We start from the raw sequence: 14472 nt of genomic DNA, 5'->3' as shown, positions 1-14472 counted from the left end.
TTATAGAACTAAAAGAATATTAATAACATAACCAATCTGATAATTAACTTAAATATAGAGAGTTAATTAGGTAAAAGAGGTTAATTTTGGTAGCTTAACTGCTTATTTATAGCCAAATTATTTAATAATTAACTAGTCTTAAGTATTTCCTTAAAGAATCCAGATGTTTGTTTAATATCAGAGTATTTTATACAACTGATTTCATATACAATAATTTTCTTACATTTTCAGAATTGTCTTTTGTAATGCTCACCATATATAAATCTTACGTTAGTAATAAAAGGATGTTTGATTTATGTAGTTAAGAACTCAAAAAGTTATTTGAATATTTAGATAGAGACTACAATACAGTATAACCACCAAATAGCAGACGCTATTTAGACTGGAAAATTTGTCTTCTATTTAGAGGTGTTTGCTGTTATGAGTACATGCAATATTTTAACACAATCGTCTTATAGTGAAAAATATGATGGATTATGAAAACATCAAATCTGAGTTAGGAATGTGAATATACTGTCAAGTATAAGTAGGATATATAATTAAAATATATATACAGTGTATTATTCATCTTTTCAGATGTAAAAATCTTGTTTTAATTGAATATCAAACAGATTGAACAGGATATCCTAAATGGAATGTAAAATTGCAACAAAATAAAATGTTGATTAATTATTAATTGATCAAAAAGATGGGGGCAGGAGTAATGAAAAAGAAAAATGAAACTGTTATGAGAAGAAGGGTACAAAGATCAGTTTAGGCTGTGAGAGTTTGACTGTCGAGTTATAAAGGTAATTGGCTATCCACTTCGAGATGTGGGAAATGCATTCTGTTTTCTTTCATTTATAACATTATTTTTGATCTAAGTGACTAATAAAAATCAATACAGCAATTTGTCCATTTTTTAGTTATTGCACAGGTGTAATTTTTCAAACCGTTTTGCGTTTTTCAGTAAATGATTTATTAACACTCCCACTCAAATAAATCTTTATCTCCTGTAATGCTTAAATTTTGGGAACAAATGTTTCTGGCCTCCCCTGAAGTCTGATTCATCTATGCCACCGACCCAGAGGTTCAACCAGACCTATCCAACGCCAGACTGATGAAAAGAGCTTTCCATGTTGGCCACATTAGGCCACCATTGAGGCCCTCAAAATATACAGGGCCGGCCTGAAGGGGAGATGTATAAACTCTAAAGATGGCAATGCACTATCGTACGCCTGGTGCTACGTATGCAAAGAGCAAGAAGTTGCTGATACTCCGTAGCACGCGCTTATGTTCCAATTTATTTTGAAACTCAACGTTTGAAGTTGTTTCAAGGAAAGTCGTTCCAAGTTTGGAATCCTGTTTTCAATTAACTTGAAGCAAATCTCAGGTGAGGCCAAAAACATTTGTTCTTGAAATTTAAGCATTACCGGAGATAAAGGTTCATTGAGTGGGAATCACTCAATGAACCTTTGTAATCAGATTAGAAGATATTGGTTAAATGATTTATTAAAAATTACAATTAAGCTGCCACAAAACTGTTAAGATCATAAATGACGTTATAAATGTGAGAATAGCAAATATCTTCCCACACTTCAAAGTTACTGAAAAATCACCTTTATTATATGACCTTTGAACTTTTGCCATATAAATGCTGTTTTATTAATGGTTTTAAGTTTCTTTTTCATTGCTACTGTACTACTGTTCTTGTCAAATGAATGAATAACTTGGGAAAAGTTTATGGCTTCTTGATACCATAAGCTTAATTCCAACAATAACAGAAAGTTTAATAGCAATATGTATTATAAGAAGTGGTTATTGACAACTTAACCAGATTAGTCTTCTTTAACAGGTAGAGTATTGTTCAGCTTTTTACAACCTGCCCTCCTTTCCTGTTTCTGTTTTCAGCCAGTCTTTATTCAACATCTATTGTTAAAATTTATCATGTAAAGGAATATTTGAACCAATTCTTTGTTTTCATTTTAAAATGTTTTGTACATAATTAATTATTTCAGAATATTGAAGGAGGGATTTGTGTTTTTGTAAAGTTGGTTATGGATGACAACATTTGCTATTTAGAGGTAAATGGAATAGATGTCCTATTTGAAGGTTACAGGGATTGTAAGAAATGTCTGTTAAGTAGAAGTGTTCACTATTCAAGAGTGTTCATTAATGGTGGTTTTACTGTATATGTATATTGTAAAAAATGTTTTACATGTCTTGAGAAAAAAGTTGTGCCAAGATGATGATGATGATGATGGAAGCAAATGAACTTCTACATAATTGTGATGATAAGAAATGATTACAAAGGGATGATTTTGTGTAGAACAAGAGTAAAATATAACTTGTAATGTTCAGTATCTTGTAGGATCTCCTCTTGCCTGGATGCATGTGACAGTAGTCAGGCACAGACGTTTACAGACACAATATGCTATTCTGCAACAGATTTGTTTACAGATGTTGCATTTGTCACTCCAGCTCTCATATTTGTTGATGACTAAAGTTGGTGTATCATCTGGTTCCACAAATACTCAGTGGTGACAAATCTGTAGACAGGGCAGTACAAAGTGTGACAACATGACAGACAGTTCTGAAAAACCCTAACTGTGTATCAGTGAGCATTATCTTGCTGGAAAATTAACATTTTGAGTTGAAAATGGGCTGTAAAATTGGCTTGTCATGAAATGTAATGCATAAAGCTGAATGATTTTTTGAACTGTTGTGCCATTGGTATCACTGTTTTTCATACCACCACTAGGGGTGACCAACTTTTATATGAAATGACTCTCCAGCTAAACACAATCAAAACTACAGTACTAGAAATGAAATATGTAATGAGTTATTGTATTTGCTCAGGGTCTGGGTAACATAACTGGCAATGCATCCACATGGTAAGCGGGAGTTGCAGGTTTGAGTACCGCTGCAGGCCGATTATTTTTTTTCAGAATATTCTAAGTTGCTTAATAAAAATATTAATTTTATTATAATTATTATATTAATAAGAGATGGCACCTAATGCCTACCTCTAATACCAAACTATAACTTAATTATTAATAGTAGCAGAAAAATAGCCTGATACATTATGGTGATTTTTTGGCTCTTATTAATAACATCAGAATTAAGATGATTATACAGTAAGATCCCACTTAACACAGGAGATGTGTTCCTAGATGACAAAGTGCTAAGTGAAACAGTGTTAAATGAGATAATTTTAACATAGAGTAAATAGGAAAAGGGGAATATATGACCAAAAATAAACAGATTTTACTTTAATTTTAAGTTATTTTATATTAATTTGCATAATTATGCTAAATAATGCACAAACATATGCACACAGAAATGTAAAGTTCATTTTTTGTGATGAAGGTCCTGGCTCTTTTGAAATTCTTGTTTTTTGCAATAAAATCGTAGAGTTTCATTTGTCGCTTTTTTTCCTTAAGCAAATGTCAGTAGGGAGAGATCACATCTAAAATGCCTCGTCTTGCTTTTGCACTCCTTTCAAAATCTGGATCATTCGCTACAATTTGATCAACGATTTTGGTTTTTGTTACCAAACTTTTACTAAGGAAATCTGTAGAGAAATTCTTTGTTTTCAGAATCACTATCTCCCAGTTCTACATGAATTCCTTGTTCAGCCAGTTCTCGAAGGTCATCATTGGTAAGGCTCTCACCAGAAACCTGCGGTAACTTCTCAATGACTTGCTCGTCTGCATCTCCTAGTCCTGCTGTATCAATTAGGTTAAATTGTCAACCTAATGAAACAATACAGCAATAGGCTCTTCTCATTGAGAATCCTTGGGAACCTTCATCCATAACTTTTTCCACACTTTATTCATGCATTTATCAGTTAGTTCTTGCCAAGTGAAGTCGATATTGCCTAAGCATCTATGATATATTTTTTCCAAAATTGCACCAAACATACATAATTTAAGGAAAGTACAGTGCTATGACGAATTGCCATTTTTTGCTGTTTGGTTTGTGTTTGGGAATAATCGTGTATTATATACGAATCAATGAAATGCTGCGATAATTTGAATCGGCGTAAATTTTGAGCTTTTTTTTAGACTTTGAGCAGACCACGTTTTATTGAATCAGTGTTAATCAAGGCAGCTTTAAGTAGGGTTTTACTGTATTCTTGTGTTCTTTTTGTAAACAATGCATTGCTTATTATTTGTTCTTTGTTACATGGAAAAATGAGGAAAGTGATTTTATATTGTGCTAGAAAATAAAAGGTTTCTGTGAAGGTTTTTTTTTATCATCAAAAATGTTTTTGTTGTTAAATTTCATTTGAATGGTTTAAAAAAAAAATTGCTAATTTTACTATTATTATTTGAAATAAAGTATTGATAACCTATAAATTCAAAGCTTATATATTCTTTGAAATCAATAAATTTATAAACAACCATTCTTATTATGGTTCAATAAATTTCATTTGTTTATGAAATTTATTGAATCATCTCCAAGTCAAATCAGTTGCATACTTATTTAAAGATATTGTCTCTCAGTACATGCCCAAAGATATTAATACTACTACATATCTCTGATATAGTTTTTTAACAGGGTTTAACTTAATTTTTCAATACACTGTAGTTTTTCACTGAATTATCTTAAAGATTAATTAATGATTTTAATCTTAATCTTTTTTAATAGGATCTTCAAGGACAAGATGTAGATCAGGGAGATTTAATACAGTGCCTTATCAAACATAAGAACGAACCAGAAATGAAAAAATACCAGAAGTGTCGTGTAGCGGTAGAACATTTTCAATTGGTAATAGCATTAAGTTGTCGAATGTAAAATTGTCATTCAGAAATGATTAATGTTGATTCTTTCTTCCAGTTATCTCTTAAAGATTATCATTTTAATTTTAAATTTAAAGAAGCTTGCAAACAAGATGTTTTACAATTATGTGGAAATATTAAAACTAAGTAAGTTAAATAAATGCAGATTTATTTCTAACTATAATAATTATTTTACTCTGAATTAATTATTTGACCTATTGAGAACTGAAAAATTTCAATAATAATAATAATAATAGTAATAATCATGCCAGAAACTATACAACACATCACCTCTGGTTGCAAGCTCTTGGCACAGACAGATTATTTACACAGACATAATCAAGTAGCAAATATAATACACCAAGAGCTTGCAAAGAAACACAAATTAGCAGACATTCACGAACCGTACTACAAATACATTCCACAGACAGTATTGGAAAACAACACGCACAAAATGTACTACGACAGAGCCATAATCACAGATAAAACAATTTACCACAACAGACCAGACATCACACTCATTGACAAACACAATAAAATCACATACATTATAGACATATCCATTCCAAACACTCACAATTTACAAAACGCATGCACTGAAAAAATTAGCAAGTACACAGAACTCACTCAGGAAGTAAGGCATCTGTGGAGGATGGATAGGGTGCTTATTGTACCTGTTGTTCTCTCCTCTACAGGTGTCATACCACACACACTGCACAAAAGCCTGGGCACATTACAATTGAATAGAAACACGTACATCGCACTACAGAAGGCCACTATATTGAGCACATGTCATATTGTGAGAAAATTCCTGAATACAGACACACACACACACTGATACACTTCTTTAATTTCTGTTTTGGTTACTATGCCTTGACTTTGGTCTGGCATAGTACACAGCCACTGGTGTTAACCGAGTATATCTCACTTAACCCAACATAATAATAATAATAACTCTCCCATGGTCACCACCTTGTCATGGTGGGAGAGCCCAGTAATTTTACTGATCCATAGGGCAATGCAGGCTGGAGCATAAGCTCCTGGTAGGGACACCCATGCCAGTAAGGTCTATGGGGAGAGATGAAGCTAAGAGTGACCACGCCCACATTCTGTGGAGATATTCATCATGGTAATAACTAGATCAAAGTGTGATACCGGCTTGGACGTCGCCCGGGTTAACAAGGTCTGTGTTTGTGAGTTAGGCAGAGGCTCACGTTCGAAAAATAGGTCACAGTCTCCCTTGGTTACCGGTGGTGAAAGCAGCACCGGCCCAAGCATGGCTACTGCAATGTCCTCAACAGATGTGAGGAACCAACCCAGTCTTGGTGTTTCTGTGGCAATGCATTCACAGACCACAAATGCCGGAAAACCACGCCAACAGATGAAATGGACAGTAGAAATGAACGAGTTTATCATCCGTAATTATTACACGATCACAAAACTTGAAACAAACATGACAGCGTACAGACAACAACTACATCATAGATTCACACAACAGTATCCTCATCTCACTGTCACCGAACAAAGGGTTGTTGATCAAAAAAGAACAATTATACACAACAACCTTATTCCACAAACAACACTTGAACTTATCAAACAACAGGTTGCTGATCAAATACATCAACAGACAGAAACATCTAACATTAATGAAGATCATGTAACCTGTCAGGATAATCCAGCAACAAGCATTGATAATAACACACATACAACAATTACCACTAATGATACTACAGACACTTCCTCGTCCATCACTGATAACATAGACATGGATTTAGTTAATACGCTCTCACTTATATTTCAGGAAACACTCACTAAATATACAGGCGCAGATCCCACACAACGACCACGAATACCAAAAATCAACACGTCAAAGGAAGTAGGAAAAACACTAAATTATGTAAACACTCACTTACTACCACACCACATTCATTCAATTTCTACACTCGCAGACATTCATACATTAGTTTATGCTGGGGCAGTCACAGTTGTGACACACCATGGACTGAAAGTACAATCACAGACAAACACACAGAAAACACAATTCTATCACAAGCCTGCCTGGCAGAGAAGAATAGAAACACAAATAAATGACATTAGACAGCAATTAGGCAGGCTGACACAATACACTAAAAACAACATAACACCCAAATTAAGGAAACAGCTCAAAAACATTTTCAAGAAAATAAAAACACACACAAAACATGAACATCACAACACACGCATTACAGAATACATTGATACACTAAAACAAAAACTTGCAGCCAAAGCACGTAGACTCAAACGATACAAAACATGTACACTATAAAAACAACAAAATAAATTATTCACAAACAATGAAAAACTCTTCTACAGACAAACCAGTACCAAAACAAACACTGATACACAGCAAAGTGGCACACCAACAGAAGAAGAACTCACAACTTATTGGTCTTCTCTTTGGTCCAGTGCTGTTACGCAGAATGCTGATGCAGGCTGGATCGAGGAGGAGAACAAAAACTTGCATAACATACCAACTATGCCCTGTACTGAAATAAACGTACACGATATCTGCTACGCTGTTAACAGAGCACACAACTGGAAGACACCTGGTGTAGACAACATTCACAATTTCTGGTAAAAAAATTTACATCACTGCACCAGGAACTAGCTAAACACCTAACACACATCATCATCAATCCACAAGACATGCCAAAATTTCTTACTCAGGGCATCACTTACATGAAACCTAAAAACAACAATACCACAGACCCCACACAATACAGACCAATTACATGTCTTCCAACACTCTACAAATTATTGACATTTCGTATCGCAAACAAAATATACAAACATGTTGAAGAACATGACATTCTTACGGAACAACAAAAAGGTTGCCATAGAAACCATGGGATGCAAAGAACAGTTACTCATAGATTCAGTCATTCTACGGCAAGCACACACACAACACAGAAACATACACATGGCATATATAGACTACAGAAAAGCATTCGACAGTGTTCCACACAGTTGGCTGCTACATATCCTACACATGTACAAAATACATCCATCACTCATTACATTCTTCCAAAACACTATGTGGCACTGGAGAACAACACTACATCTCAGGGTTCATAACACTTCCATACAATCAAACCAAATTTTTATTAGGCGAGGAATTTTTCAAGGAGATTCCTTGAGTCCTCTCTGGTTCTGCCTAGCCTTGAACCCATTATCCAACATGTTAAACAACATGCAATATGGTTACAATATCAGACATGAAAAAACAACACAGTTTACACTGTCACATCTCATGTACATGGATGACATAAAACTTTATGCATCCACACAAAAACAACTTTGTCAACTCCTACAAATCACACATTCATACACCAAGGACATACAAATGAAATTTGGCCTAGATAAATGCAAAACACTTCACATAGAAAAAGGAATCCTGAAGAAAGAAGATTTTGCACTTGGAAATGGAGACATTATTGAATCCATGGAAGAGGGCGAGTGCTACAAATATTTAGGATTCCAACAGGCCAAACTAACAGAACATACACAGATAAAGCAAAGATTAATTAAAGAATACCAAAGTAGGTTAAATGCTATTCTCAGAACACAATTAAATGCAAAACACACAGTTAAAGCAATAAACACATATGTCATCCCAGTACTCACATATTCTTTTGGAGTTATACATTGGACTCACACAGATCTCGAGCAACTCTAAAGGAAAACAAGAACAACACTTACTAAGCATAAACAACATCATCTATATTTTTTGTGATATAGAATGTATGTGCTACTAAATTTAATTACGCTAATTTAGCAGTGGCCATACATTGTAATGGAGAATGTTGCAAGATCTCACTTGATAATGTTAAAATACTCAAAAAAATAAAAAAAATATTATTAAAAGGAAATTATTTGAACATTTATAAATTATTAAAATAAATGATTAGATCATCATTTAAGCTCATTTTATAACTATTAGTGAGATCTGGCAACTACTTCTTTATGACAGATAGAGTCTACTAGAGATCCCATCCAAACCCCCATTCCCCATCTTGTTATAATACACTGTGCTTGTTTTTGTCAATTTAACTTGATCTCACACAATGAAACTTGTACACTTTTATAATGATTTTAAGAGCTTTTAATTTCAACTTTTTTGAAGAAAAGGTTTTTAACCTAATTTTACTTCTATTTATCAGTTTTATTTTTTAAAATTTGTTTTATATTTTTTAAAAATTTTTGTTTTAAACATTATTTACTTTGTAATTTTTAAACCATTTATAGATAATAACAATCTATATTATTTTATAGGAAAAATTTTTAAATTTTATTTACTTAATGTTTCTTTTTCTTATCTACCTTAATTTTATCTTATACAGCTCCCTTTTTTAAACAAATTTTATCCAGTCAATTTTCTAATTTTTAATTTAAATTTGTAATTAATAATCAGCTATGTAAATAAAAAAGATTTAAAAAAAATATTATCTATTATTGTGTGATGTAATTTATATCTATTATTTCTTTTGTAAAGAATAAAGACCGAAGAGGAGTTAAGACCCAAAATGCATTTCCTCCATTAATAAAGCCTATATCAATAAGTGTTCCTTGTGTGATAAATTACTGAAAAAAAATCACAAAATCACAAATATACTAAATTCTCACAAGAGGTAAAACGTCTATGAAAAATGAATAAAGTCCATACCGTATCAATAGTTCTTTCTGCCACGGGAGTTATCTCACGTTTGTTACTTAAAAGTCTGAAGACGATCGACATTCGCTCAAATTTATACGGATCTTTACGAAAAGCTACCGTTCTGACAACTCGTCGTATAGTTCAAACAGTTTGGAGAAATTTTCTAAGTTTTGTACTGGTCTCGCAGGGTTTGCACTTGGGCCCACCTGTGAGATACAAAACAGGACACTATATGAGAATGATACACAGTAAAAGTAAAAATAATAATGTAAAAGAAATATTGGATAGTAAGAAAGGAAATATCTAGAAAGGAATAAATTAGAAGAATTTAAACTTTAGCATGCAATGTCAATATTCATTAGTTACACAATATAGACACTTTATTAGCCAGAGTAATTAATTAAGGTTAAATTTATTGGAAATTTTTACTCATAAGGCTTTAACAATTTAATATCTATTATTGAATGTCTTGTTATTAATATATTTACATGTATATAAATAAATAATTTTATCTGTAGATGGGAAGTAGTGGCATGTTTGAGTGAAATTGTCACCAATGACACACTATCAAATAAAAAGCAGAAAGTGTCAAAAGAATGCAGGAATCAACTAAGAGTAGAACTTATACAACGAGTAAGTTTAAATTCTCTTTGATACAATAGGTTTTTTCTGTGAAATCGTTATCATTTTATTACTTAAACATTTTCAGTTTGTAATTTTTATTGTTGACATTTAAAATTTAAAATGTTTAAATTAGACAGATTCGGCCCTCCAAATCAAAAAAGTTATAAATCAAGGAACAGACTCTATACATCAATGTTAATAAATTTATGTTAAAAAAATTTTTAAAAATTTACAAATACTTTTGACAGCCTTTCATAACTGTCATCTTTGGGCAAAGAAATTTAAAAATTGAATGGCACATTACAAATACTGAATGGTTGGAATAAAATATCATTTGAACTTTTAGATTTAAATACAATATTAATTAATAGAATAATAAGTAAATGTAAGTCTATCAATACTGCAAAATTAACAAATGAAATTAATGTAATGCAATGCAACACACAAAACTGAATGAGATAGAAACAGATACAAATGAAAATTACTAGCATAACTATGACTACTAGCATGAATCTACTAGAACTAGAGAGGACTAGAAACTTTTCAACCCAGCATATACAAAATTGCTATAATTTCTGCTTTGTTCCATAGGGTCTAGCTCCACACCACTTTCCAACACCTTCCAACAACAATAATTGGTGGAATTACAATGTGTTAACTCAACAGTTTTTGACTTCAGCCAAATTTAGGGATCTCAAGCATGGGGTTCTACATTTCTTTTACCTTATTTCTACTATGATTGTTAAGAAGAATAGAGAATTTTTGGGTAATTCTATTTCTTACTTGGGATAAAGTTACTCACAAATAGAGCACATTCATATATATTGCATAATTATACCTAACTTATAATGCCACAGCCAAGTTTGAGTAGGTTACTGTGCTAAGATAGGAACTCTTAGTGTCTGCTGGAAAAATCACAGATTTATATTATTCCACTCTAAGACAGTGCCTCAAATGTTAGCATGTATTGCATATCAGAGCCATATTGAGGTTATGTTGCAATAAGTGCACCAGAAAGATGTAATATCTGACTAACTACCACTGTTGCTATATATAAACATTTCACCAATCGGCATCTATCGACTATCCTTCAATAATCAATTACTATGTAAAGTTTATGATTCATTTCAAAAATGTGCGATTCAAACTTTAGAACACCAGCCTGAGGATGACCTTTTATAAATGGACGAAAATGTTTACTTCTCAAAGTAAGTAGTTCTTTTATGCTGGTTCTTTGGTTTTGTTACGTAATGGATCTTGGACTTTGCAATCATCCAACTTTGGTGCTTCCACAGCTTTGGTTATCTCTCTGTAGGCTGTTTGATTTTCACAGTATTAAATTGTTGTTTTGTGCCTTTTAATATTGTGGATAACACATATCATAGTTATATACATTCATTATAATTCTCCTTTTTGTTTAGTTCTGGTACATTCTTGCTAGTGATTATAGTAACATTTGTAATATTCTTTTATTTCCATTTCTGTCTCATTCGGTTTTTTGTGTTGCATTATGTTAACTTCATTTGTCAATTTTGCAGTATTGATCAATGTACATTTACTTATTAATCTATTAATTAATTGTTGTTATATTTTAATCTAAGAATTCAAACTGTGAGGCCCAAGTGCTACTTGAGCTCACTTGTTAAAAATATCATAAAAGTGTCAAATCAAGGGATTGGGCTTTGATTCTAACACTCGTAAAAATTGGAAGAGAAACCTAAATAAAATCGGGAAATAATAAAATTATTAATCAACAGAAAAAAATAAGTTTTTAAATAACCTTAAAAGGAGATAATGCTGAGATTGTGTCAGATTTACGAAAATTTGAAACAATTAGATACGAGCAGGAGTTTCAAGGTGTGATTAATTTCCCTTGATTGATTTAAAACACAGTGTCGAATTAAACCTTTGGTAGCTCAAAATAGTCTGTTATCTGCCTGGAAAATGACCAATCAAAAGCTAGAGATCTGGGAAGAGAATCTTTTAAAAACCTGGATCTCAAAGACAAAGGCAGAGTTTTCTTTGCCTCCTCTTGTGAAGTTAACTGTGCAAACTTTTCTCAGCTTCCAACTGAAGTCATCTGACCAGAATTTCCTTTGCCTTCTGTTGTGAAGTTATCTGCCTTGTCTTCATCCCTAATGCCCTCCTGCCTTGGACTTCTAGTTTTCACCATTCGTCACCGGACCTCACGACACCATCTCAACCGATTGTTGCAGGGCCATCGACTCTACAGTCCGGCGCCTACAATTGACGAGACACACCAGATTATAAGACTTAGTATAAATAAACGAGTTTATTTGTCACTGCAGCTATTTGCCTCACTTTTCTTCACCTCACTTACGCTAATCCCGACATTTGGATATCACCAATTCAGCAGCCTCGCAAACTGTATTCTATTCCAACCATTCTGTATTTGTAATGTGCCATTCAACTTTTCAGTTTCTTTGCCTAAAGACAACAGATATGACAGGCTATCAAAAGTACTTGTAAAGTTTTACGTCATTTTATTATAAATATGTTAACATTGATAGACACAGTAGTATGTTCCTTGTTTTAAAAAAGTTTTTCCCAGTGAAAAGTCCATGTGTGTGATCTGGATATAGATTAGAAAGAATTTCATTTAGGAGTAATTTTTTTGTCAGTTATATAATTTTTGAATTATAGATTATATTATGCTAATACTTCTACATAACTGAGTTTGGTGATTATAATATAAAAATTATTGTTTTATTTAATGGAGCGACTTAATTCTGGACTACTTGTTGTAGACCAACACTAAGTTTCAAAAAAGTTTTTTGCATGAAATGTGCAATGCATGCTGTCTGTTCTCACAGATTTTTGATAATTTTATTATAGATATTACTTTTTCCTATCTGTTCACAAATCCTTTTCTTTGTAACTATATAGCTATCTTATATATGCTGCATGCTAATATGATGATGGTGATAGTACAGTTTCAATATTATACCAATGTTGGAAGAAACATTATTGATTAGTTATCTCAAATAGTTTGAGAAGCATTAATTTAACTGATGCAAATGAGCAAAGATGTTTTGTAATTATATGTATTAAATATGCAATCTTTTTATCTGATTTGTATCAAGTGGACTTTGTATCAAATAATAATTTTACATAATTGTCTACCAGCAATCTAGTATTGTACTGACCAGTGTTAAGCAATAATATGTAAACCATTGTAAACATAGACAAAATAAAATAGAAAATGCAAAATGATGAGAACAGAAAAAATGCCAACAAATTTTTTCCTGGTTATAGTAATAATAAACCAAATTTGATGGGAGATGGTGAGAAACTATAAGCACACCTTACTGATATCCAGCAATAAGTTTAATACATTAAAAACATTTTCAACCAATCACAGGTTCTTCTCACTTAGGAAACCTACAGAATTCAAATAACTTAATGGATAGAATGCATAATCAATGTTCTAAATTTAAAAGAACAAAGTACAAAATTTTAAAGTTATAACATAAACCAATAAGAATACATTCAGAACGATACCAAACGGAATAAACCCTCTGTAAAACAATGAATGTTAAAGTTCAAACTTCATAAATACATCTCCACACTGTGGATAAACTGTCCGCATCTCTAAAATTAATGCACGTTTGCTCCTTTTGAGCCTTATACATTTCTAGCATTTCCAAGTTATGGAGGTCGTCGGCATTTCTAGCAAGTTGGATTATTGCTACGTCTTTCCATGCAATTTGTACATCCTACTGTCAGGTATATGCCACTGGGACTGTGTTGTAAAGTACTATTTTTAGTATCTTAGGAAACCGACTATAATTACGGTCGGTAAAACTTCCGTTAACCTAACGGGTACTTTACGCGGACTCGAGATTAGTTTGCCAGGCCTGGGCTTTTAAGCGTGCACCGAAAAATTAGTAGTAATAACGATAAATATCAAGTCAGATCAAAAGTTCAAATATATTTAATTAGCAACTAGAATGTACTACGTACAAATGTCAATAATCCAAACAAAATTTATTAACGAAAATCAACAAGTCAACCCGACAATAAACTCAGCTACTTAGCTTAACTTAATATTAATTTCCCCTTTGAAAATTCGACAATCAAATACTTAGAAACTATGAACAAAATCTCTTACTAATTAAACGTCTATCCGTCATTTCACTATACGAAGAAACTATTTCCTCAATACTTTCGATATCGTCAAATCGTCAATCGAACTCCTCTTTAACACCTTGGATCGTCCAATTATCAATCTGGACTTCTATCAGAAAATACTTCGCTTTCGAATTAACCTCGCTCTCACAGTCGCCTCGATTTGGAAATCACCTCTCCTTCTTCGGTTAACGTACGGGTTTTATACTGTGAGGTGACGTCACACTTGAGCTGGGTTACTCC

At 32.6% G+C, this 14472-nt stretch overlaps 1 protein-coding gene across 1 annotated transcript in view; it reads left to right on the top strand.

Moving 5' to 3' along the window:
• Glg1 (golgi glycoprotein 1) overlaps positions 1 to 14472 on the top strand; it is a 171409-nt gene that overhangs the window by 89780 nt on the left and 67157 nt on the right. Inside the window, exons 13-15 of the mRNA XM_067289283.1 lie at positions 4633 to 4752; positions 4822 to 4910; positions 9975 to 10089. Of these exons, the coding sequence (XP_067145384.1) occupies positions 4633 to 4752; positions 4822 to 4910; positions 9975 to 10089 (324 nt within the window). The remainder of the gene's footprint in view (positions 1 to 4632; positions 4753 to 4821; positions 4911 to 9974; positions 10090 to 14472) is intronic.

The sequence above is a fragment of the Centruroides vittatus genome, unplaced genomic scaffold (assembly GCF_030686945.1).
Source record: "Centruroides vittatus isolate TY-2023 unplaced genomic scaffold, ASM3068694v2 contig_1343, whole genome shotgun sequence".
In the NCBI taxonomy this organism is placed as follows: domain Eukaryota; kingdom Metazoa; phylum Arthropoda; class Arachnida; order Scorpiones; family Buthidae; genus Centruroides; species Centruroides vittatus.
This window is presented reverse-complemented; position numbering and strand designations above follow the sequence as displayed.